The sequence below is a fragment of the Egretta garzetta genome, unplaced genomic scaffold (genome assembly GCF_000687185.1).
Source record: "Egretta garzetta isolate BGI_Z169 unplaced genomic scaffold, ASM68718v1 scaffold251, whole genome shotgun sequence".
Classification (NCBI taxonomy): Eukaryota; Metazoa; Chordata; class Aves; order Pelecaniformes; family Ardeidae; genus Egretta; species Egretta garzetta.
The window spans coordinates 4,594,090-4,620,920 of NW_009258952.1; the positions used below are offsets into that span (position 1 = coordinate 4,594,090).

Below are 26,831 nucleotides of genomic sequence, written 5' to 3' on the forward strand. Positions count from 1 at the left end.
TAGGGAACAGGACCATTTTGTGATCGTCCTGCAATCCCTGTTCTAACCCCTTCCCTTCATAAAATAACTATGCAAATGGGCATGTATCAAGTTTCCGTGCATCGCTGACTGGAGGTCAAATTTGTCCTCAGTCGGCCATGCAACTATGCAAAAATCCCACTGATGTTAATGCAGTTGCTTCAAATACACGCAGGTGGGGAGGAGAAGATAATTTGCCCTTTTTCCATGTTGGCGAAGGAGGAGGAGAGCTCCAAAGGCTTTCAGCCTCTTGTCAGAAACAGCTTGCATCCTTCCAGTGGCACAGAAGTGACATGGACTCACAGATAGACAGAATAATTAAAAACAACAGTTAAAGGCTCTATAGAAACAGGGAAGTATCAAACTTTCCACATCATTACCTGGGCAGGTTAAGACCGTCAAGTTCTTGTGCCTCCACAGACGCTCAGCTCAACGTCCCCCCGTTAGAGCATCTTTTGGAAGCATAGAAAAGGACAGAACATCTTTCTTTAGGGACATGGTTTAGTGGTGGGATGTCAGGGTTAGGTTAAAGGTTGGACTTGATGATCTCAAAGGTCTTTTCCAACCAAAGTGATTCTATGATTCTATGATTCTAGAAACCAAAAAGGAAATAAAATTAAGACATTTATTAAAGCACAATATCCAAAGGAATCCCGAACCAAAGACTATTTTCTTTCTTTCTGCTGTTAAATATATCATCTCTTTTTCTGAAATAGTTAAAATATAAATATTCCACATACTCCATAGCTGAAAATGCATAATTAGAAATGGCTTTGAAGTGCAATCTGATTCAATGACAGATATTCCAAAACCTTCATAAACTGAAGAAGACATTTACACTTACTCTGTAATGTTGTACAGCTAATAAATGTGGTTTATTTCTACATTTGATTTAATCTTATATATTTTATTTAATAAATTATATATACATTAATTTAGAACACTGTGTTTGTTTTGTTATACATCATACATATCTGTTACAGTTATAAAATAGATTTATATTTTATTAAATATATTATTATCAGTATAATTAAAGTCATATTTTTTATGAAACAAAAGTAATAGTAAAGCTATGAAGGATAAAACATGCAATAGAATAAATTACCACAACAGTTCTGGAAAGAAATCATGTGAAAACTTTTATCAAGTGCAGTGTAGAGTGTGGGCGGACAAAGGAAACCAGATTTGACGGAGGGAAAGTACATACCCGGGGCCAGATACTCAGCCGGGGTAAACTTGCAGAGCTTCACTGAAGGCCATGGACCCACCACAGACTGTGTTGCCTCACAGGTTGTGCAAGGTGAGCATCAAATTAAATTGGGCTGAGGTAGTGTCGGGCAAATTAAATTACCACAAATACTCATGAAGGATGGGCAATAAAAGAGTAAAAGTGAAGAAAGAAATGGAAGTCAGAGAGGAGGAGGAAATGAGAAAATCACCTAGGGAGAATGAAGAAGGGTTGAGTACCAAATAACTCAAAAAAAAAAAAAAGGAGAAAAAAGTTATGGGAAGGATGAGGACAGACACACAGGAGAGCAACACAGAAAGGGAGTCACCGTCTGTGAGGTTGGGAATGCCACCCCACATCCACTGAACTCAGCTGAATTTGGAGCCTGTTCAGCACCTAGCAGGAATATTTAGCATTTTCAGGAGTAATTTGAATGTCAAAGAAATGGAGAGAGTAACTAGAGATAAACCTGGAGAGACTGGGTCACAAAGACATTAAATAATAAAGAAGCAAACAAAGTATAGTGGGAAAGAAGGGAGAAAGAGACAGCAGGTTGAAGAAAGAGAAAGAAAATTATAGCTAGAAAAATTTTAAGCAGTAAACACCAAGGCAGGGGGGTGAGTGTGTGTATATACATATATATACATAAATAGATATAATTTTGTGGTGAAAAGTAAAAAATAAAAAGGCAATGTAGGGAGACAAGCTAAACAAAATAGGAGGGAAAAACAGTGTGAAGCAAAGTGCTGGTGAGGAAAAAAAGGAAATGTATAAAGTTGGGCGGAGGCCTGGAGGAAAGCCTGGTTGTCAGAGCTGCAAATGAACAGAATGAGAATGGAAATGTAAAGAGTTAGCACAACAAAGAAGTAAAATTAGAGACAGAAGCATGGAATAGATCAGTGAAAACTTTCATTTACTTCAGAGATGAAGCTGTGCTGTGTAGATCTGTCACTCTGAAAATATTTTTTAGGGAAAAGCATTATTCCTCTATACAGCCAAGAGGGGAACAGCTTGGCACAGCAAAAGAAGTGGAGCAGCACTGCCTAATTTGCTATTCATCCACACCAAGCAGTGGTAACAGTTTTCTGGCCACCAGGTCCTTGCCAGACATCTCTCTTCTTGGTAGCCTGACCTATGTTTTTTAACCCACTGCAATAAATTCAATCCTGACTAAAGCTCATGGGCACGTGCACTGACATGTTGTGATTTGATTTGCTTGCTCAAAAGGCAGTGTTTCTGATCCCTTGGCCTAAATTGTGCTCTGCATTGAAGTGAGCAACTCAACCTTTTGCGCCATGGCTAGCTCCCCTGTCAGCACATACAGTGCTGGGCCAGTGGAGACCAGAATGAGGTGGTCCTCAACTGGTGTGTCACTGGAGCTGTGGGGCCACCAGCTACAGAGGACACACACACTAGAGTCAGGTCATGCACACCAGCATCTGCAGGGCTATGGAGAGAGAAAGCCCCCTGCCTGAGAGAAAGGCAGCCATGGCGGCCTCCTGTAGAGCTCTGTTGTGCTGGTGGCAATCCCGCAGGGGTGTCCCTGCCCCGGTGTGGGTCACCCATATCCACAGTCCCTCTGAGGTGTATGTATGTCCCCCTCAGCAGCACGCAACCCTGTTTCCTGAATACATCAGCTGAGAGACCCATGGGCTCCTCCAACTGCCCAAAGTTCTGGCGTGCTCTGGGGTGCTCACACCGGTGCCAGAGCCATTGGGAACTGGCTGTGGCTGACCCAGGGCAGTCCATGGCCTCCTCCTGCACCCCTCACCCCCGCAGCCTCCTGCTGCCCACACCCAGCTACTCATGGCCAGCACAGCCCCTGTCAAATGGCAAAACTGAAGAGCAAAAGAAAAATCGCACTTCTCTCAAGGGAGGGATCAAGCAAAGGGACACAAGGCGGGGTAGACTCGCAAGCCAACTCTCCCAGCTCTCCCACAGTCACCCAGCTCCTGCTGTGTTTTCGGCAGGACTCTCCACAGCCCAAGCTCCAAGTCCCCTGAACAGAACAAGCTTATTCAGTGGTCCCAGCTGACGCCCCGCAGCCTCAGGAGGGGTTGCTATGAGGACTTGTTAATGTTTTTTGATAAACTGGAAACCCAGTAATTAATTACATATTATTAGTATTTATTCTTAAACTAGGACAGCAATGATTTTGTCATGGCTGACGTATAATTCTCCGAAGCTGCCAGTGTCACATATGTCAACATCTTGGCAAGAGGGAAGATTTTGAAAGTAGACTCTGAAACAACAATTTTTATTTTAATAATTCATCACAGTTTTCTTCATGGTCAAGAATGCCTTTTTTGAATGATCACATTGCTGGGATAATTAAAACAATATAAAATAAGTGGGATGAATAAATGTGTTTTTCTAAGGAAAATCAGCATTGAAGAAGGAGTATTCTTTTGTGACTGGGTTTCTGCATACAGCAAGGGTGTTTATAGCAGTACAGATGGCTTGTGATTCGACCTTAATTTAAGTTTCTGGCTGGATTGTACTCTGTATCAACGGGAATTATAATTTTAATACCAGTCCTGTATTTAATTCCAAAACTGTTGGAGTTGTGTATTTGTTTACATATTTTGCTCCAAGATAAAATCTCAATGGCAGTGAATAAACAGTGTCATGAAATCACTATTTATTTATCAGTTCTAACAGAATTCACTTGGACTGATTTTCCAAAAGGGTTTTCAAGGTTTTTGTGGGTTGGTTTCATTTTGTTTTCTGTTGAGTTTTTCTTGCAAGCATTTTAACTTTATTACTGTGTTGCTGAAAATGCTGGCTTTGCACTGAATATTGCTCTCACTTGTTGTGTCCTTCCATGTAATAGACTTTTACTTAGCAAATACACTTTACAAGTAAGGGTTCCAAGTACCGATATTTGCTTATAATCTTTTACCTTTTTGGGAAATATTTATGGAGTAAGGCATCCCATGGAAAATTTCTTTTCTCTTTCTGTAAAATACACCAGTTTTGAAGTTTTACTCCACTGTTTTATTCTGCTATTTTTATACACTGATTATTGCGCTTAGACGTATTACGGGGGTATATACAAGGAAGAAAGCAAACCTGCCTAAGTTGTAACAACATTACTGGCACAAGAACAACTGGGTATGACTGAGCTATGAAAGCTGGAAATAAGCTTAGGTTAGAAATTTTAACCATCAGAGAACAGAGGTTCTGCTCTAGCTTTGCAATAGATGACAGGGGGTCAAAAAGCCAAGCTTATTTTAAGACACAACCTGTCAGAGAAATCTGACAAACAGAAGAGGTGTCTTGGAGGAGGAGGCATGATTTTAGGTGATGAATGAAATGGCTATTTTCCATGGTAGTAGTTTACAAGTTAAAGCCTGACATGTTGTGAAAAGCACCAGGACTATTCTGAGCATGAACCAAGAGGCTCTGTCTTCCAGCCCTTTGCTCTTCCATCTCCACACCCAAATGAGGGGTTGGGGATGACCTAGAAATGGACAGTTTAAACACACTGGCTCAAAGGCTTGTGAAAAGGAGAGGGAAACAGAAGTTTCAGGACAGGCATGAAATGTAAGTTAAAGAGCTGGAAAAGCAGAAAGAGTACCTGATAAAATGGTGCCTTGCTGTTAGAGATAAACCTGCTGCTAACTGTGTCCACTGGCACTTTGTCTTAGGTGAGGAAGTGAAACAGACTTAGTGAAATCTTGTAGTAATGATAATCAGAGGAAACAGTGCTCTGAAACCAAGGGTCACTTTATTGATCTCCAAATCCAGAAGATTGAAAAGATGAGGCTTTTTGCAATTCAGCCCTGCCACAACGCTGAGAGCAGACTTCTCAGATACCCCTCAAAGTAGCATAGAAGAACAAATTCAGGCAAGTTCTTAGGAAGTATTTTTTATTCCAGAAAGTGAAGTAGCTACTAGGATGCTCCCCTACACTTGGTTATAACCAACCATTAAATGGTGAGCATGCATTAGGAATTTCAGTAAGACTAACCAACAACAATTAAAGTTCATGTTTCTTAGGGACAGAAGGAAAAACACAAAGATGGGAATTTAAGGAAGTACCTTCATAGTGTATGCTACATTTTTCCTGGAAATTAATGCAGGAATAAGAGGAGTTCAAAAGAGCTGACAATTTCTTGAACAGTCTATGCTAAGGGTATCGACTTTTGCAGTGAAGAAGAAGAAAAAAAAATGTATCAAGATTTCTCTAGGCAGACTAAAAGTTCTCTAGTACCTTTGAAATACAAGGAGGCAACCAAATAAGGCTGAATTACTACCAGTATTAATTAATGGTTTAAGAATATAGGCCCAATTCACAGAATAAAAGGTCTCTTGCTCTTGTTAGTTATGTCGAAGGTAATCAGAACACAGTGTTAGCTGAAATATGAAGCAGAAACCATTCATTCATCTTTCTCTGCTGGGCTGCTTCTGTTACAGGTCTGGAGAAGGGTTTTTCAGAAACCACGCCTCCTCATCCTCCTTACACACCCCATATCAGTCAAGACTCCAGGGACTAAAGGAAAAATAATTTGTCACATATAAAAATACCCTCTTTTAAACACGACCATCAAGGTTCACATTCGAACAGAGGTACTACCATTTGGAAAACTACCTAGTGTTTTCTTAAAGCTACTTGAGCAGACAGTGTGGAGTCATTGCCTCTTGAGAAAATTATGCAAATGTCTTACCCAAACACTGCTGACCATAAACCCTGTACTTGTACTGAGCTCCTTTCGATGAAGCACAGTGGATACACTTCATCAAAAGTTCAAGTGTAGGCATGTAAACCCCATAAACATTTGGCATGGCTGGGCTAGAAAGGAAAATTCCACCATTTGCACTCATCTAAAATCTAGCTGTCTCCCATGTAGCACAGAGAAGAATAAGACAGTTGCTAAAATAATACATGTAGGTACTTACTGGTCTTTCCTCCAGCTCAAGGAATGAGGCAATTCATGTTCCCAAACAGCTAACTAGGTCTTTTTTTTTTTTTTAAATCTATTCTGTGTTCAATATTTCTTTGCAAGCACAGAAGTGAAAAGTCTTAATATACAAACTAGAAAAATAAGCATTTGCACTTCTGTTTTGCTTTCCACCTGGTGATGTTCTGGAACAGTGGCAGCCTGACTGAAAAACTATTACTAAGTATTTTAAAATACTTCTTCAGAAGTCTCATTGAACCTAATCCGGCCACTTCCATGAGTAAACTCAGTGAATAAGAGATACAAGAGGTACAAATGGTACCCAGTGAATTACCTAGAAAAGGTTCAATCTAATTTTTAGACTGTCTCAATTTAAGTCTTGAAAGATAAAACACAGAAAATGTTAGTGCAACCATAAAAGAAAGAAAAGTTTCCACAATTTTTTTTTTTTGTAAAGTGAAACTTCTGCTTTTGGATAAATTGCCAGTGCATCGGACTGATCACTGTCACACCATCCTCTCGCAGATATGCCTATCATATGCAATCAGTTTCAGGAATTTCATATGTAAAAATGACCTTTCTCAACCTTACCTGCATACGTTTCTCCCATGTGAACTGTATTATATGTAAGAATATGGACATCAACTGTGGGCCTGATTCAGAGGTCCTACCTGCCCGCAGTTTTACTGAGTTATGTGGGAGCTATAAGTTCTCAGTTTCTTTGAGAATTAGACTGGTACATTCTCACAGGCAATCAAAAAAAGACTACTGTGTTACAGATGAAGTATTCATGATATTAAATGTACCTCTGTCATTTAAGGTCTGGAGAACTGGCATTCTCCTTTGCAGATTACTGCAAGAAACTTTCAGTTATAAGTGATGGAATTGGAGCACAAAGTGTTGAAGATAGGTAAAGTCAGAAATATGCATGTATTTTCCTCATGGAAAGCTAGGAAATACCAAAAGTATCTGTCATATCAATTACAGCTAATGCCAAGCAGCTATTATTACCAAGAACCATGCTTCAGAGCATATAAAGCTTGATAAATTCCTTGCTTTCTTACGCTCAGCAAGCAATTCCTTTAAATTAAACCATTTTGGCAGGCAGAGTCAGTATGTGCAACTCCAAACGTCCTCACACAAAGCACTGTAAATACAATTTCTGGCAGTACTGATATAATAAGCAACATTAAGATAGATAATTATTTCATGAAAAAATAGCAGGCTGCCTAAGGTTTTGCCCCTTATTCTTTTCTTAAAGGGACACCAGCCCCCGCCCAGTTTCCCTATTCCCATAGCCAAAGCTGGGATTCTACCAGCTCTGGGGAAACTGTTAAAGCAAGAAATCATTGTGGGTATGTTTTTCTCATTTATGACACTAGTTATTAATACAATGCTACTGTAATGTTAACAGTATTTGTGTTAGTGAATATATCTCATTTACTTCTGTCAAGCACCTTCAGACTGCCAAACACCCAGCACTATAGAAGTACAACGTATAATCGCGACACAGTAACATTAGACAATGTCAGCCTCCTGCTCCAAAACCCAGTTCTGTGGTTGAATGTCAACAAGATGCAACATCACACAAAGTGCCCACAGCCAGCAGGAGCCTGGGGAACTGCAGGTTATAGGGCAAACAGCCCAGATTAGAACCAGTCCTGTACAAACAAACACAAGATGAAGGAGTAAAGTGAAACTTCTGCTTTTGGATAAATTGCCAGTGCATCGGACTGATCACTGTCACACCATCCTCTCGCAGATATGCCTATCATATGCAATCAGTTTCAGGAATTTCATATGTAAAAATGACCTTTCTCAACCTTACCTGCATACGTTTCTCCCATGTGAACTGTATTATATGTAAGAATATGGACATCAACTGTGGGCCTGATTCAGAGGTCCTACCTGCCCGCAGTTTTACTGAGTTATGTGGGAGCTATAAGTTCTCAGTTTCTTTGAGAATTAGACTGGTACATTCTCACAGGCAATCAAAAAAAGACTACTGTGTTACAGATGAAGTATTCATGATATTAAATGTACCTCTGTCATTTAAGGTCTGGAGAACTGGCATTCTCCTTTGCAGATTACTGCAAGAAACTTTCAGTTATAAGTGATGGAATTGGAGCACAAAGTGTTGAAGATAGGTAAAGTCAGAAATATGCATGTATTTTCCTCATGGAAAGCTAGGAAATACCAAAAGTATCTGTCATATCAATTACAGCTAATGCCAAGCAGCTATTATTACCAAGAACCATGCTTCAGAGCATATAAAGCTTGATAAATTCCTTGCTTTCTTACGCTCAGCAAGCAATTCCTTTAAATTAAACCATTTTGGCAGGCAGAGTCAGTATGTGCAACTCCAAACGTCCTCACACAAAGCACTGTAAATACAATTTCTGGCAGTACTGATATAATAAGCAACATTAAGATAGATAATTATTTCATGAAAAAATAGCAGGCTGCCTAAGGTTTTGCCCCTTATTCTTTTCTTAAAGGGACACCAGCCCCCGCCCAGTTTCCCTATTCCCATAGCCAAAGCTGGGATTCTACCAGCTCTGGGGAAACTGTTAAAGCAAGAAATCATTGTGGGTATGTTTTTCTCATTTATGACACTAGTTATTAATACAATGCTACTGTAATGTTAACAGTATTTGTGTTAGTGAATATATCTCATTTACTTCTGTCAAGCACCTTCAGACTGCCAAACACCCAGCACTATAGAAGTACAACGTATAATCGCGACACAGTAACATTAGACAATGTCAGCCTCCTGCTCCAAAACCCAGTTCTGTGGTTGAATGTCAACAAGATGCAACATCACACAAAGTGCCCACAGCCAGCAGGAGCCTGGGGAACTGCAGGTTATAGGGCAAACAGCCCAGATTAGAACCAGTCCTGTACAAACAAACACAAGATGAAGGACTGCAGTGTAGCAGAACAAAACTACTTTTGAGGCAAGGTCCTGTGGTGAGATTAATTATAATACATGCAAAAACATAACATTTGTTAGTACCTAATAAATCATTAATGGAAGTAAGCAGGGAAATTACTGCTATCTTGATTTAGTGTTTTAAACTGTGGCTGAAATACAGAGTATCTCATTAAATAGAATCATTATTGAATGAGTCAATGAACCATGTAATAATAATGCTTGTTTCCTTGCACGTTGAACCTCCGGCAAAGAGGTGTCCAGATAAGCTCTCACTCATGGTAAGCAAGGTCTCTACCCATTCATCAACAGACTACATCCTGCAATCGCATCTCCCTCACGACAGCATAGCACTCTTATCAGGTGTGGATTTATTCTTTATTAAAAAAAAAAAAAAAACACAATCAAAGCATAAACCTTAGGGTTATCAGCCTGCTAATGTAACTTACCACTTCAGGTCCTCTTTCTGAGTCTTCATTACTATCTTCCCCCTCCCTTTCTCTCTCAAAATGTAATGGTGCTGAAGCGTGTCAGTGTGAAGTTTTAAGCTGAAGCCCGCATTTCAGAACCAATTCTTGCTGAGGCAAGAGTTTTGCCTCTCTTTTACAGTCCTTCCTCCAGAGAAAGCTCTCTTGGTGCTCTTCTATGCAACAAAATCTTCTGTAAGATCCAAAAGACCACTTACAGTTTGGAAGACCAATGAAAGGTTTCCAGTCGTTCTTCAAGAGAGCTAGTCTGAGGAGAAGAGATCTCTCCAGTCTTTACATAATAATACCTCCCTCTTTACTTAAAGATGCATGAAGGAAACTTCATGGTTGGTCTGACCGGCATCTTGTCTCTGTTGCCCCCGCTCTGCAGAGGCTCTTTGGGCTGCCTTGGGAATTTCTAACATAAAGTTACAACAGTGGCTCTAACATAGTGAGTGTCCTTTTTTCATAGAATCATAGAATCGTTTAGATTGGAAAAGACCTTTAAGATCATCAAGTCCAACCATCAACCTAACACTGCCATCCCACCACTAAACCATGTCCCTAAGCACCTCGTCTACCCATCTTTTAAATACCTCCAGGGATGGGGACTCAACCACTTCCCTGGACAGCCCGTTCCTATGCTTGACAACCCTTTCGATGAAAAAATTTTTCCTAATGTCCAACCTAAACCTGTCCTGGAGCAACTGGAGGCCATTTCCCCTCGTCCTATTGCCCGTTATCTGGGAGAAGAGACCAACACCCACCTCACTACAACCTGCTTTCAGGTAGTTGTAGAGGGTGATAAGGTCTCCCCTCAGCCTCCTTTTCTCCCTGTGTCTTTAAGAGCAAGACAGGAATATGCTTTTCTTCATAAATACATCTTCAAGCCATTCTCTACACCAATATAAGCACAAGATGATACAAACTTTTTCCTGATTCCAGATCTCCATATGTAGGCCTTCTCCAAAGCATTATCCCTGGACAGTACAGCCACTGGTAATACAGCCTGTGCAAACACCAAGTATCTGCTCATTCCAAAATAGCTAGCGATGTTAGGGACACCTTAGTTGTTTAGCTGTGCAACCAGCTTGAGGGATTTCTGAGTATAAGCATTGCCACTTCTTGTGCTGGGTTTGAAACTTGCTTTGCTTCTTCTCCCACGTCACACAAGGCTGGGGGACTGCAATGAACTTCTTTCAGTTGCTGTTGGGCTTCTATCTCTGTGTGCTGCAGATGTGGAACCGCAGTCTCAGCTGATCTTGCTGGTGTTGCTGTTCTGCCAGCCATTTTGGGAGTATTTGCACCTTTTTCCTTCTCACAAAAGGATCCTGAGAATTTCTTATAACACGCGAGAATGTGCAGAACTCTTATCCTGTATGACATTCCTAAGAAAATTAACTAAGCACAGTTATTTTTACTCTTTTTTTTAATACATATACACATAGAAGAGAAATCTGTTACTTTTTTATTTGCTGGAGCTTCCTTGTATCGTGGTCACAATTTGCTGTTAACAACAGAAAAATGAAGTCAGCTTATAGCTTTTTGGTTCTCTTTCAAATCCAAAGAATAAAAAATTTATGATGCTGTTCTGGAATCTGTCCTAAACATACATTCTTGGACTTGTTTCAAAAGAATTCTTTATTCCAAAAATAGCTCCATATTCCAAAATTTTTGATTCAGTACGTGCTGCTCATATTAAAAGCTTAAACAGCTTTTAAGAGCTTAAGCTCTGCATATACCCTTTTTTTTTCAGAAAGGTATTGTGTAGCTTTCATTGTCTCTAACAAATAGGTTGATTAAAACAAAACTTTTCAAGGCAAAGTCTTAAAATGTGATTCATGGCATAATGACTTTAAAATCAAATTCAGATCCAATGTAAGTAGATGCACCACTACATTTTTTGTAACAGTGACTCATACCAGATCTGAATCTGGCTCTTTTGTTAGAAACTGAAATCTTGATACCTCCTTACTGCAAGGTCGGCCAATTTTGTTTCCTCTGTAACTTTTAGTGGCTTCTGCCTCTGTGTTTTAGAGCTCTCTAAAATTCAGTACAATGGAAGGGTGCACAACTGCTTAAAGCACCAGATTTGGACAAAGAGCATCTGGCCTCATCTGGTACAGCCTTCCTGTGAGATCTTTGTCTCCGGAGCTATTTCTATTAAAAGATCTGAAAATCTAAGCAGTGCCTCCTTCTACTTTTACTGCCTCTGGCTCTGGGGTGCAATCCAGACCTCTAGACCAGTTAAACAGTTGAAGCGACGTAGAACAAATACATCCTGTACGGGGGCAATCCAAAAGCCTCTCTTCACTTGCAGAAGATCCACCCAGAGCTGGACCAGAAGAAACAGTGATAGAGCTTCTCTGGACACTTTCTTCTCTGGTTCATTTGGGCTCTAAAGCCTGGAATTCCTTCCCCTTCACCAAACTTGTGTTATGCACCTAAATACGTTCTTTCCAAGAGGTCAGCATTTGCCGACTGCTGGCTTTTAAACATAGCTGGCAGAGGAGGCTGTGTGGCAGGCCCTTCTCTCCATGAAGTTGCTGAGTCTCATTGGCCCTCTGTGGGTTCAAACTACCTTTTGTCAAAGGACATGACTGACCTCTGCAAAGACGGACATGCTTCGTGCTCACGAAGAGGGAGCCTGACTCAGCAACCTACTGCATAAGGGCACGTACCTACAAGGAGGGGAGTTTTCCTTGCTCCTTCTGAATTTTACAGACTTCAATACAAACTGGTAGAGAAGGACTTCACTTTCTGGAAGGTGGGTGCCTCAGCCAGCAGGTGACAGAACCAGTGGTCTCACACCTGGTCTGGCCCCATGAATGTTTTTATTTTCTGCTGCGTAGGGAAACACAGGCACCACCTGCTTAAACGCTTGCAAGTTAGGTAACCTTTCTGAAACAAGCCCTAACTGAGCAATTTTCAGGATGGCAATTGTTTCTCAACAGCTAAAGCTTTTTGTCCAGACTAAAGGCAGTAGCATTCAGCTTCTGATCTGGCTGATCAGCTAACAAGAAGCACCAAATACATTGATGTGTATTCTCAAGTCCCTACAGTCACGATGTTACCAATGTCATGAAATACTAATATAATGCTATCAAAGTAAATAAAGACAGACTGCAGCCAATGACGTTTCATGCAGAAAGAGTGAAGGGGAACACAACCCCACACAAAACCATGGCGGTGACACAAGCAGCCTGACTCATTCCCTCTCCACCTGCTCCCCAGTTCAGCCTGAAAAGCAATTTCCTTTAGAGAAGCTGTTTCTCTTTGGTTCTTTAGCTGTGGAAGAATCATAGAATCGTTTAGGTTGGAAAAGACCTTTAAGATCATCAAGTCCAACCATCAACCTAACACTGCCATCCCACCACTAAACCATGTCCCTAAGCACTTCATCTGCCCATCTTTTAAATACCTCCAGGGATGGGGACTCAACCACTTCCCTGGCAGCCCGTTCCAATGCTTGACAACCATTTCAGTGAAGAAATTTTTCCTAATGTCCAACCTAAACCTCCCCTGGCTCAACTGGAGGCCATTTCCCCTCATCCTATTGCCCGTTACCTGGGAGAAGAGACCAACACCCACCTCACTACAACCTCCTGTCAGGCAGTTGTAGAGGGCGATAAGGTCTCCCTTCAGCCTCCTCTTCTCCAGACTGAACAACCCCAGTTTCCTCAGCTGCTCCTCATCAGACTTGTGCTCCAGACACCTCACCAGCTTGGTTGCTCTCCTCTGGACATGTTCAAGCAACACAACAGCTTTCCTGTAGTGAGGGGCCCAAAACTGGACACAGTATTCACAGAACCTCTCCTTTACTCACCCCCAGGCTGCTGGTGGGGATTATACCTGCCTTCAGAGTGGGATTTAGACAATGTCTGCAGTCCTCCTACAAAAGATCTCAGAAATTGCACATAATAAAGCATGGAGTTTGAACCATGAAGGACAATTCTCACTGTGTGAATTTGAAATAAATCAACCAAATTTTCATCATTTTAGCTTTAGAGCTGTATTTGATAAATATAAATAACATAGTAATATACATAACTGTCAATTAGACATTTTTAGCAGAAGAAATATGGAAGGGACAAATAGGGATATTATATAGAATATATATAAAGGTGATAGATGTATATTAATACATATAAAGTAGATTAATATTGATTTATTCTATTAAGTATTATTTACACAATATACTTTTACACAATTTCTTATGAGTATTTTAAACTGTAGTAAAAATTAATGCTGATGTAAAGCTAAGATGGAAATAGCTAGGCCTTCGGCTCTGCAAATTCCAACAGATCCTTCCCACAACACTAAGCTTATCGACAGGTTAACTATTTTACAGTGCAACATTTTTAACTTCATATTAAAGTGAATGATTGTAAGTTAGAAAGAAAAACAGAAATAAAAATGCTACTGAAGTACTGTATGAGTGAGTTAACAGTATTGTAAGAACTCCGGCTTCTGGAATTTCCTGAGTTTTGAGTGCCTGACTTTGTGACTTGGTACTGCACCAAAACTAAAAATTTCTTTTTAAAGAAAAGAGGGGAAAAAAACCCCATATTTTGTTTGGGATTTTTCTACATGCTTTTGACTTCCTTAGCACATATTATAAATTGCCTAAACACAACCTTACACCTCTTTGTCTAACATCAGCTAAATGGAGAGATAAACTTAATAAGGAGGCCTCAGTAAAGAATAATCTGTCATATGCCTTATTGCAGAGCAGTGTGCTCCAGCTAGCTAGATCCACTGCTTTTCTTCTATTTTCTGTCTACTGCTATCTCTAATCCTCACAAATTAGGGCATGCCAATCTGCTCTCTAAACCTTAGTAGTTCCTTGCTCTCATAAAATTAAGACTTAGGTAAAAAATGCCCTTAAAAATGTGATATACCGAAGCGGACGTATGGCTACGTGAGTCTGGTCAAGGTCTTTATAATCGCCATGCTTACCATCCCGTTCACTCTTGCTCCTCTTGTCTGTTTAGGCATAAGCTTTTCAGAGCAAAAGGGCTCTGGGTATACTTCTGATCAATGCTAACATCAAGGCTACCTCAAAGTTGGTCCGTAGACCACAGGTGTCATTATCTCCTGAAACTCAGGCCCTACCAGCTGTATACCTGATCCTAGCAGCCCTGATGATTTTTGAAATACTGAGAGGAAATGCATGCAAGCCTCGAGTGCTGTTGTCTACTCCTCTGCTTAACAAGGACAGAGGTCCAATGCAGACTGCAAGATTGAAAAAAAACCCCAAAAAAAAAGCTTATGGCCCAACTAACACTGCTCGGGGCACACTGTTTGGTCTGGTTAAGGACAACGTCAGCATGACCACAGCTTATATGTTTATCATGCACCTTACTGAAAGGAGCCCCAGCTTCTGCAGCTCAGCAATGTAAGCCAAGACTCAGAGTCACACTCAGAAGGGAAGTGGGGGTTTTTTTGGTATGGATTCATTGAAAACACAAAACCTGCTTGCCCTTCTTCTTTAAATGGGCTTTTTACATTATTATGCGGCTTCTGTTCAGCCTCACGCATGTCCAGCTCAGACAGGCAACCAAACTATCATTGTAACTGCTATTTCCACATACATGCGAGGCAATCTGCTGAATGCCTTTTAAACTGAAATATCAGAGGCACCTCTCTTTGAATAGCATCGAACAACTTACAGCAATGCTGTGTGATCCTCAAATATGCTTTGTTTTACCGATACAGACAACATAAACCAGTCCAGAAAGTGGTCTTAGAATCAATGTTTATTGTGCAGGTCCTACATACAAAGATATGACATGAAATAGATCTGATGTGTGATATGAGAGCAAACAGTAAATGAAAACCAGAAGATTGCTTGTGTATCCGATTTAAATAGTATACAGAGGTACCACGGGAAAGAAAATAAGCTAGGCTGAAAAGAAACTTTACAAGAACCACACAAAAGCTATGCTGCACGAAGAGACATATACAGCCTATGTGCTTCTAAATCTCATCCTATTTTGAGGAATTTAATCAAGGATAAGCCTTTTGCTGCCACCTGTACAGAAATCAATGTCGCACAGAGTACTTCAGGGCAGTGAAAGTAAGGCTATCAAAGAGTTGAACAGACATGAATTAAACTAGGGATCCAAACTTTTCCACAGTAAAAGTTTTATCCATGTCCATTCCTGCAGATGACAAGTTTAATTGCTGTTCAATGACATTCATGTTAATGTGAAATATTATTTCAGCTTTGCCCCCTTATTTATCCAGTGTGGAAACTACACACAATCATAAATGGTAGGTACCAAAGAACCTGTAGCAGGCCAAAGCAGTTGTTTCAGGAGCTCGTGCAAGTCTGCTAGTCTGATGAGGATGCTCACATCCATTTTATGCTGAGATCACAAACTTTTTGTTTCTGAAACCTAGTGCTTTCCTGCACATCTCAGAGGCATGCCAAAGTGTAGCCCTGGAGGACCACTGACATCTGGTGGTCATTTCATTCCTTCCCAACAGTACCTGCAGCTCCTGGCAGGCTGAAGCGCAGAGATCACTGAGGATTGGGCGGAAGTAAAATTGCTTCAGCGATAATTAACCTGTGTCACAGCCCACGGGGCTGCTAGTATGAACTAAACGGGCACACCTCTGGCAATTTAAGTGTTCTTATCTAGAACTAACACATAAAAAAAAAAGAGGAAGGAAAAAGTAAAATATAAATTAATTCTGAAGAAAGCTAAGTCCTATATATTGAATTTTACCGTGACTTGATCAGATTCTATTTTACAGATGGCCCTGAAAGAAATACAGGCCAGAGAAACATTAAGTTGCAGGCCTCACTCTGTGTTAACAGTGATTTATTTTCGTTAACTTAGTGGAATTTTTTTGGTTACAAGGAAATGCAGATGAACTGCAATATACAAACTCAAAGCTGCCAGCACGTTAATAGTATTGTTGGATTAAACTTACTCTGGAGATGATAAATATTTTCCACATAGAGCACATTTAATTCAACAAGTTCTTGAGAACAACTGGGTCATGAAATAGAATAATAAAAAACTGTCTTTTTGACAAATTAAAAAAAGCATTGTTTCCTAGGTAAGATGTTTCTTATTACTGAAAAGGAGCAATGATATTTAGGTCTTCTTTTGCTACACAATTAGCACAATATTAAATTATAAGCAGGAATATTCAACAATTGTATCTATTTTGCTGTCTGCTAGATGGTGAGACCGCCCAGACAGAAACTGCCTCAGTTCTCTCCAGCGAACTTGAGAGAGGATCTTCTTGATGCTCAAAAGCAATTGTGCAGAGAGACCACAGCCACTAGCACTGGATCTAAAATGTACTTAGGCCTCTTAGAGCTAGTGGTTGATAGACAAACATTTAAAGCTATGTTTTGCTTGTTGCAGTTATCTACAACTTGTAAACAAAACTCTTGAGGCTTTCAGACATTCATCAGGAATATAAAAATCTTACTAAACTGTCATGAGGATTTTCAGCCCTTCCCAATTGCTTTCTTGCTGCAAAATGATTCAAAGATTACCTTCAGGTAAATGTACATTTCTCATTGAAATGGGAGCTCAGTTCAAACCTAATAAAACTCTCAGCATCTGCTGAGTAGTGGGAAGTAATCAAAGTGTTTTTCTACACCTTTCCTACACACCACAAGAGTGCAGCTTTGCAAAGAAATCTGCAGTACAAATCACCTGTCTCCAAACTGACCTATATTTTTCATTTACCACCAAAATGATACCTCTCCATAAGTAAACAGATTGCTAAACTACAGGTTCACCTTCAGTCTAGGCTACCTAACCAGACTGAAAGATAGTGAACAATTTTAAATTACTTTTGCAAAATGAATTGTTGTGCATATGTTGGCTGTGGCACGTTGTGGGCAAACATTTCATAGAGGCACATGCAATTGCTAACATAGCCAAGGAGTGTGGAAAAAATAGCCAGTGCTCAGAGTGGAAACAAGTAAAGGTACATGGGACACCAATATGGAGACAACTGTGTCAAGCCACCCCTATGAAAGCAGGAAATGTGCACCAAGACAGTCTGGTTCAACTCAGCCAGGGCTTGCAGCTGAGCAGGGCACCTGGCTGGGCCAAAGGCTACCCAAAAGGCTTTCAAAAGACAAGTGTCAGGTTTTTCACTCCCATTTGTATTTCAGCAGAAGTCTAGCATCTGTTGACCACTGATGCCTCTGGAGAATTTCACTTGTGTAGCCCACAAATCACTGGTGTTCATATGTGTTTCAGGTCTCTTCCTGTACTGCTGCATGAATATACGGTGACAAAAGTGGCTCTGGAAAGACTACACTTTAACACATTCCTAAAGGTCCAACTGCAAATCAGTAGACATTAATCTGTATAGAGACACTCCCATACAGAACAGGCACGGAGCCTATGTTCCACTTAAATCCTAGTCCGAGCATTTAAAGTGCTATTTTCAGTATTTCAACAATGCTGGTTTCTGCACCGTAATGCATTTCACCTACAGTGAAAAGCTGTCACATTGCTGCATATCTATTAAATAAAAGCACTATAATTAGGTCAGCTACTGGGTAAAGGAGACAATAACCACTTTAACAATGCACTGTCACAGCCCTTACAGGTCCTCGTCTGAAAAGAAAGTCTCTTCTTTCCTTTGTTGTCCCCTGAACATATATTTTCCACAAATATCTCGGCATTGCCCATCCAATTATACAACAGCAGGAGACAATTACTGTGTGACAATGTTCTAATTCACAGACATAACCTTTCTTCTACGTCTATATTTTATTTGGGATATTTTCCTGGGGGGTAGAGATGCCCTCGCTCACCACCAGCGACAGATGGGTCTAAAAATAACGTTGCCTAGTTCTAATCGATAACACCATGTTAGCAAACCTCTTCCGAAGACACATGAAAGCAAGGTAACCCATTCCTGCCAGCATGCTGACCAGCAGGGTAGTGCCAAGAACCCTGGGCGCCCTTTTCTTGGCCACGCGGAATGCCGTTGGCAGAACAGCCGAGATTAATATATTGTTGACATGTCCTAAAACTTTGTAAAATGCTTTTCTCTTCAGGACACGCTCATAATAGGCTTCCAAGTTGGGCCGCTTTCCGTTTCCCCAGTTTCTTCTTGCTAATCCCAGAAACTTCAGGCGATGTAATGTGACAGCAAGTGATACATCTGCCAGACTGAAGAAATCACCACAGAGCCAAGGCTGATTTTCATCTTCTAAGCAGAGATAAAACATAACGAATTAGGAGCTAATGGAATACAAGCACACACTGAAGCCTCTATGGGCTAACACTTAGTTTAGTGCTATTTCAGAATGCTGTCTAATGAACACCACCAACACTTCAGCTAAGATGTGACTTTAATTACTGAACATTTTACTAATACCTGTACATTCTTCACACGACATTGTAGTCTTAGGCTCAACAGCCTAGCCTGCATTTGTTAAGGAAAAAAGAGCCACATTTCAGGTTTATAAATTAAAACCCGCAGTAAACATTTACTTTCCTCAATTACATTTCTCAAATCTGGATTAAATTAAACAGGAGGGGAAAGGAGGAAAGCAGTTTAGCTTTTACTGAAAAGCTACCACTTGCCTGAAGAATTTATCATCTTGCCTGTGTCACTCAGCTCTATGGCATTCACTCAAGAACTGCTAATTTGCTAGAGACTTTCAAGTCAAAAAGAAACGGAGCAGATGACTGACCTGCAGCAAACACACCAGCTCAGCGAGAAGACAGTTTGTCCACCCATCCTTCCTTTCTTCCTCCTAGACCCCAGACCATGGGGGTTTGACACTGAGACGTTTGAGAAGCGATGGATGTTCACACTGCCCACCATTAGTCAGGTGCACAGATGGAGACCCCAGGCCCCCCCTCCAGTCACAGGAAAGAGATGAATCTTCCTGGGATGGCTCAGAGCAGGCACTGCCAAGCAGCCTCTTCAGTGATCTGAACCATCATCGCCTGAAAAGGTTGACCTATACTGACTACACCAAGGGCTTCTGAAACCCAGAATATGAAATCTGGTAGTTAGCACAGCTGCCAGCTTGAGTACTCTGCTCTAGCCTACATCTCAAATAGGACTATGCCGTTCTCTCCTCATTTGCAACCTTTTGCAGTTCTTCCCATACAACAGGCATGCAAAACTGCTGGCATGAACATTCAGCCAGCACCTCTGTGGTAACAGAGAAATTTTGCAATGTCTCTTTCCAACTCCTTTTCCACCAGAGGAAAGCAACAGTTTGGCACACGGCTGATACCAGCCTATTTTGACCAATTATGCAGGTCTGGAAAAAAGGCCTCTGCAGAGAATTAGTGTATCCTATGTTGCTGAAAGGAAACCTGGGGATGCATCCAGTACGTTAAGTAAGTAAGATGATGGAAAGAAAGACCAAAGAAGCTAACCTGTGTGAAAGAAAGATGCCTGCAGCGCCAGTAGCAATAACTGAATGAGGGATTTGAGCAGTAGCAAGAGAAGCAGAAGCTTGGAGATTGAGCAGGACCTGGAGAAGCATGGTTCACAAACCTCAAAAATGTGAATACCTTGGACAAAATTCCAAGAAGCAAGTAATAGTCATATGTTTTACTAAATCCTGTGATCCTGGAAGCTTTCATAAGCTCATCAATATTATATCAGTTGACTCCTTGGAAAGGCTATTTCACAGAGAAAGCAAAGGGGCTGGTAGAAACGGTGACAGACTTAGTTTGCTGAACAAAATCCTACTGTCCTTTGTGAGTTAAAACATTTTCTGTGACTTCCGCTGTTGAGTCACTAGAAGATTTAACCTAGATTTTCAATTGCCGGTTCAAATCTACTGTCTTAACAGTAACTGATAATTATTACAACAGCTATTCATAGAGACAAATGCAAAGAGTTATTGATTTCAGCAGATGCAGCTGATATTGACTGATGCTTCATGGAGCTCCCAGTGAAGTCAGAGGAAGGATTCCTACTAGCAGGACTGGGAGTTGGACCAGACTCTGAATAAGCAGAAGACTAATCCTATTTAAACAAAAATTGACTTTCATTTGGGTGGACAGCAGGTAAACACCACTACTTTCCAAGAGGGTGGTGGAAGGTGTTGCTTAATGATTAGAGCACTTATCCAGATGGCTAATTCGGCATATACCACAAGTATCAGCACAGTATTTACACAAGATTGTCAACTGCAACATCAAGAATAGCATTCTGTAGTTAAGGTTTTTCTTATTTTGTTGATAAAATGTCACAAAATTGTGCAGCTAATTATACTCACTATATTCCACAAGTATCAAATCAGATACATTAAACACAGTTCTATAATGGTGCTGTTAACAAGTTTACTCAGTCTCCCCAAACATAAGCATCAACAGAATTTAGCAAGAATAATTCCTCACCTGGTGTTTCCTCATTTCGCCGCTGTAACTCAGTCTCAACCTGATCCAAAACTTTTTCCAGTTCATCCAGTATTTTCTTTAGGTATTTTATATTATCATGATCCAGCAGTTTAGACTAAATATACATACAGGTTAGTGTTTTAATCAGTGTACAGAGTTCATGCTTTTATCAGAGAGAACTTTTACTTAGATATTACAGTGCTTATTCATAAAATGTGATTCTTTTCTCCGCATAGACAGCTGGATACCATTTGGATACTGGTGACAGTTCAGATAACAGAAGAAAAACATTAGAGATGCTAGATATTGAGGATTGCCGAGGTTTGCACCCCTGCAGGGTGCTTAACAGCCCAACACCAGCACTGATGTGTACTTACCTTTGAAATCAGTGGGACCAGTCCAATACTTCAGCACACATTTGAAGTATGTAGCTGATCTGGGGGACAGACTGCTTTGTGCCTTGTAGCGTAAAACCACTGCATGACGTTAGTGGTAATGACAGGTGAAACAAATGTTTACATGGTGACAGAAAAAATCTGACACTAACAAGTTCATAATAAAGAGCGGGGGAATATAAAGAGTTTTCTTACCTTAAGGCGCTTCTGTTTTGCTATATAGGCATCTTGAAGGTCTGGATTTTCTTCTGCAAGTTTCTTCAATTCTGATTCTGTGTTACTTATTTGGCCTGATACAAAAAAGACCCGAAGGAATGACATTATACATCCAAATGTACCCGTAATGCAATCCACAGAAACTAATCAACAGCTTGTGTACAAATACTGAAGAAATGGGAAGTGGTACTTCAATGAAGCATCACCACCAAGTTGGGATTCAAAACCATCATGTTTTGGAAAACTTAACTGCTGCATAAATTGACCCCACTGTTCCGCTCATCAGTTTGCAATGAACTCTGTAAGTGGTGATCTGCCAGGCAAGAATGAGGAATTCTTGTTAATATTTTTCTCTTATTCAGATAAAAGCATTTTGCTGCCAAAAACTGTGTTTAATCCATGAAATTCTACTACAAATACCTTAGGTCTCTGGTGTTTTTATACCTCAGTTCCTGGGTTCCTAACACACTTTTCCTGCTGTGAAAGTGCAGATAGGCCCATACTGAGATTTTCTGTAGGTCACATGCATAATTCCACAGCAAAAGCCTAAATATCACTGAATATGGAACCAACGTCTTTTCAGTTAGCTAAAATGTGACAAATGTTCATTACATAGTATATGGATGTACTAGAAAAACATTTATCACATGACTTAAAGAAGGAATGATGTAAAAATTTAAGATAATTTTACTAGTTTTTACTATGTGTACAGACTTTTCTCTCTTTAAAATGGGGCTTTGCTTGAAAATGTCATACTTACAGAACCAGAATACCAAAAGATGGTGAATAATAAGTTATCTTCTAAAAATAAATATTTCTAGTAATAAACTGAGAACAAAAGAATAATTATAGGGCATGAATCACCTCTCACTTGTACATGATAATTAAGATTAGTTCCAATTAAGACTTATAAATTAAACTGATAAAATATTCTTGCTAGAGAATAATGAACTCACTGTTTTATATATTCTTTGTTTCAACCTGGCATGACTGTGAAAGCCATCTTTCAACACAGTATATGAAGAAATTGAAGGATATAATCACACAACTAAAATCTTACATTGCAATCAATTACTTAATTGGATTTGGTATGCATAAATATAATTCATAACTAGCTGGTGGGTCATTATATCTAGCACTCTGAAAAAGATCAGCTTTTCAAAGCTGAAAAATAAACCATCCAGCAGAAGTTTGAACAAGCAAAGGAATTGTTCAGGAACACCCACAAGCTATTCAAAAAAATGCCTCAAATCAAGAAAGCAGGCTATGCTTTAAGTATAAAAAGATAAGAAAATACCCCAGTTTAGACAAGTAGTAATTTTAGTTCTACCAAGATGAACATGTGTGTATAAATTGACAACAATTTATACCAACTAGAAGCTAGAGGGGAAGAATACATATGGTCAGCAGAACACAAGACAACATTGTAAAGGGAACCATAATAAAAGCACTGACTACTACCATGTGAAAACACAAAAACTATCAATAATGCCTACGAGTAAAGTAGAATTGTTCAATAAACAGTTAGCATCTAGCATCCACATTTAGGAAAAAAAAAAACAACAACAAAACCAGACATTACAGTGCTATAAGAGAATAATTCATGTTATATGAGTAAAAAAAAGGAATGCTAATTACTCGTGCTGAAATTACCCATTCTAAATCTCTCCAGATACTTTTTATAAAGAATTTCTTTTTAAATAACCATTGATCATTGGACCAGCAACACTGACTTCTGCAATGCTCAAGAAGTTTCCAGCAGACAGAAAGAAAACGAATTCTGTGCTCATGTTTTATAAAGGATAACTCATGCAACTATAAGGAAAACTAACTGCCTGACTTCACTTCTGACAACACAACAGCATGGGCAGTAAGAAAACAAACTTGCCAAAAAATTTTAAGGAGGAGGATAACACGGTTTGTTGGAAATAGGACTTTTCAAACTGACACAGTAACATCTTTTATGCTAACATGAATTTGGTAATAGTATTGTTGTATTATATTTCAAAGTCACAGCAGTATTTGACTTTGTTCTACAGAGCATTCTAAAATATCATACCAAAAAATCAACACAATATAAAGCACTGACATTGACAAAAAAAAAAAAATCAGAGATCTCAGAACATAACCGTAAGCAGGGAATTGTCATCCAGACACATTCTCAGGATTTGATCCTTGTCTTAGAACTATTTAGTTCTTCTGTAATACTTAGAAGGAAACATAAAAGCGTTAACTGAAGTTTGCCATGGTACAAAGACTAGAAGGGATGTAAATCGAGAAAAAAGCATGTCACTGATACCCAGTGGTTTGGACTAGTTGATAAACTGGGCCTAGGCAAACAATCGTTTCAACGCAGCCGAATGTAAAATATAAAGCGAAGCAAAAGATACAGGCCACGTTTCTTGGTGAGAGGGCTGGAAGTCTGCAAGCAGTTCTGAAAAGCTGGACTGATGTCATGATCCACAACCAGCTGAACAAGGATTCCCAGTGCAATTCTGCAGCTGAAAGTAATGCTGGAATCCTTGAATGTACATACAGTGAAAAAAACCCAAGAATAAAGAACTAAATATTTATCTCCCTATCTGATACCAAAGTGAACAGAATCTGCTGTTCAGTTCTGGCATCCAAACCTAGGGGGAAAAAAAAAAAAAAGAAAAGAAAAAAGAGCTGGGAGAACTGAAAGATTATTTGACAAGGATTTTTCTGAATATCGCTGAAATTTGTTTAAACTTAGTATTTCTCCAAACTACTGGATTTGAAACAGGATTTAATTTCAGGAGGTTCTCTGGTATAAAGGGGACTGGGCAACATAGTCTACAGTTAATCTCCTCTGCCCTTAACATATTTCTTCATGGGAAACTGGTATGTATATAAAAGTCCATCAGGTAAAATACTGATGCCAAGGAAGTCAAAGGACATTTTACCATTGATTCTACCAGACCACTGGTTTATCCTTTATCCCGATTCTATATTGTTGCATTATTTGCACCCAGGATTTTGGTTTAAATTGAGGTTTAACAATTTCTGTTGGTCTGATGAACCCAAACTACTTACCTCTTCACACTTTTTTATTTTCTCCCTACCCCCAGCACCAGGTTGACACACTAGCACAGTCCGCAGACAAAAAGGGCTTGATGATTCTCTTACAATACATTAGATAAGCCTACTATGTTTCATTGAGGCTAATCTGCATTTGTACCATTTAGAGAAGCAAGCAATAGCTTTAATTTAATAGGTAAACTTATTACAAGTTTATAGTCACAAAAAAAATGGGTTTTCTCCAGTGTCGTGGTTTGATGTGAGCAGTAAGAGAGCTGCTCCCTAGAAACTGCTTTATAAGCATGAACAGCAAGATCAGAAAATAAAATACAGCTGTCACAGCTGCCATTTTCTGTTATGCAAAAGAAGCACATTTTCAGTCATTAGGAAAATTAATTCCACAGACACCTCAAAAATGACACTTCCTCTTTCCCATTTTCAAATCATAACAGACTACAAAATCAATAAAAAGTATATGCACAAATTATCGAGGCCTAAAACTGGAAATCTGTGCTCAATATATTCTGCTTAAGGTGCACCGAAGACACGAGATGAATGTAATGCAGCGTCCTATTAACTGACAGGCATTCAGAGCTATACCGGTACATACTACGAATTCTGCTGGTAGCATAGGCTGGAATCATGGAGTCCACTGTTAACTCGGGGTGCAGGATGCAGCCGTGCGTGTAGGCATCCATAGGCAAGGAGTCTAAAAGCTCTCTGTAGTGTTGCACCCTTGGATAATACATGCTCCCTTCTTCCGGCATCAGTCTTGGTACTTCCTCTGCAATACAAAGTTAAAAATAAAGTTAAGAAAAGAAGAACCATTGAGCAAAAGCAGTATTTCCAAGATTACTTCAGTTACGTCCAACCGGCATAGATGACACAGCCACATTTAAGAAAGCTTCGCTTGTTCCCCACCAAAACTCAACAGTGTCATCTCAGCTCAGAGAAACGTATATACACATACTTCATTTTAAAACGTCTGAATAATTCCAATTCCTATGCAGCAACCCACATGAACACGTACTTAAGAAGCCTTCAAATGAGAAAACCAGATTCAGCATCTATTTTGTACTTCTAGGAATGGGCGACTACGGCACACAACCCTTTAACCCTCTCACAGCAGGGCATGACTGAGGTTCTAGTAAGTTGTTAGGGCTGAAACATTACTACAGCTGCAATGCTGTAAAAATTACAGTACAGGAATCCTGCTCAAAGCATGATTAGGAGTATCCCTGCACACCACTGAGCTTTAACCAGCCCTTGATCTACCTGGGCCCCAACCCCGCATTTGATGAAAAAGCCAGCATTAAATACATATTATGTTCACCCAGCAATGAAGTTTTCTTCGTGCCTTAGAAACTGCAGTGCTAAACCCCTGAAACGCAAAATGCTGCCTCTTCATACCTAAAAAGTTACAACTCTGCATTTCCTTCAAAAGTTGAGGCAGCCTGTTTTCTGGAAACACAGACACAAAGAATTTAATGTGATCACTTCTGAGTTTTGTCTTCCTACTTCTTTACCTCTTCACTCCATTTAGGGTCCAAAATTAGCTTACTCATTCCACTTTCTTTTTCCGACCAAGATTATTCTGGAATTGAGGTTCTTTCTTTTTCTTCTTGCAGAGAAGCGGGACCTGCCCAACCAGAGCTGTCGTGCGGCTCTCTGCTCAACACGTTATTTTTCTCGGCAGTGGCAGCGCAGGGTTAGCGCAACACAGGGCTGCCATTGCTGACTTCCCCATCCTTCCTGAAGGGGTGAGGAGGACAGGGGTAGGTTTCTCCTTACAGCTGCTTGTAAAGGTGCTGGAAGGCCTTCGGCTCATTGTAAAGGAACGTGCTTTTACCCCGTGCCACCAACTATCAGGACAGCCCATTTACTTGTGAGACTATAAACGTTTTCTGGTCCTGAGCGAACCAACACGTAGTGATACGGAGCTGACCCCAGCACTGCTGCATGCTACGGGTGCGTGGGGAAGGGTTTCACACCGAAACGCCTACGGCATTACCATCTACAAACGTCGCTTCCAGGTAATCGATAATCTGCGTTGCCTCGCAAATGATGTTTTCCCCGTGGATCAGGACCGGTACTTCTCCCGAGGAGTTCAAGCGCATGAACCACGGTTCGTTGTGCTCGCTCAGCGGCAGGTTCACATCGTGCTCTTCGCACTTCAGGGCTTTTTCGGCTATCGCCAAGCGCACCTGCAACGGCACCGGCGGGGTTACGCCGGGAGGAGGAGCGCTCCCCGGGCCGCTGTCCCCGCTGTGGG

General features: G+C 40.3%; 1 protein-coding gene across 1 annotated transcript; it reads right to left on the reverse strand.

Annotated features, from left to right (window-relative positions):
* Positions 1–15,222: 15,222 nt before the first annotated feature.
* GDAP1 (ganglioside induced differentiation associated protein 1) lies at positions 15,223–26,790 on the reverse strand. Its single transcript, XM_035890111.1, has 5 exons — positions 26,571–26,790; positions 25,170–25,343; positions 21,500–21,594; positions 20,910–21,024; positions 15,223–18,750 (listed from the first exon to the last, which is right to left on the reverse strand). The coding sequence occupies exons 1-5, from the start codon at positions 26,674–26,676 to the stop codon at positions 18,368–18,370; spliced, it is 873 nt and encodes a 290-aa protein (XP_035746004.1). The 5' UTR covers positions 26,677–26,790; the 3' UTR covers positions 15,223–18,367.
* Positions 26,791–26,831: the final 41 nt, after the last annotated feature.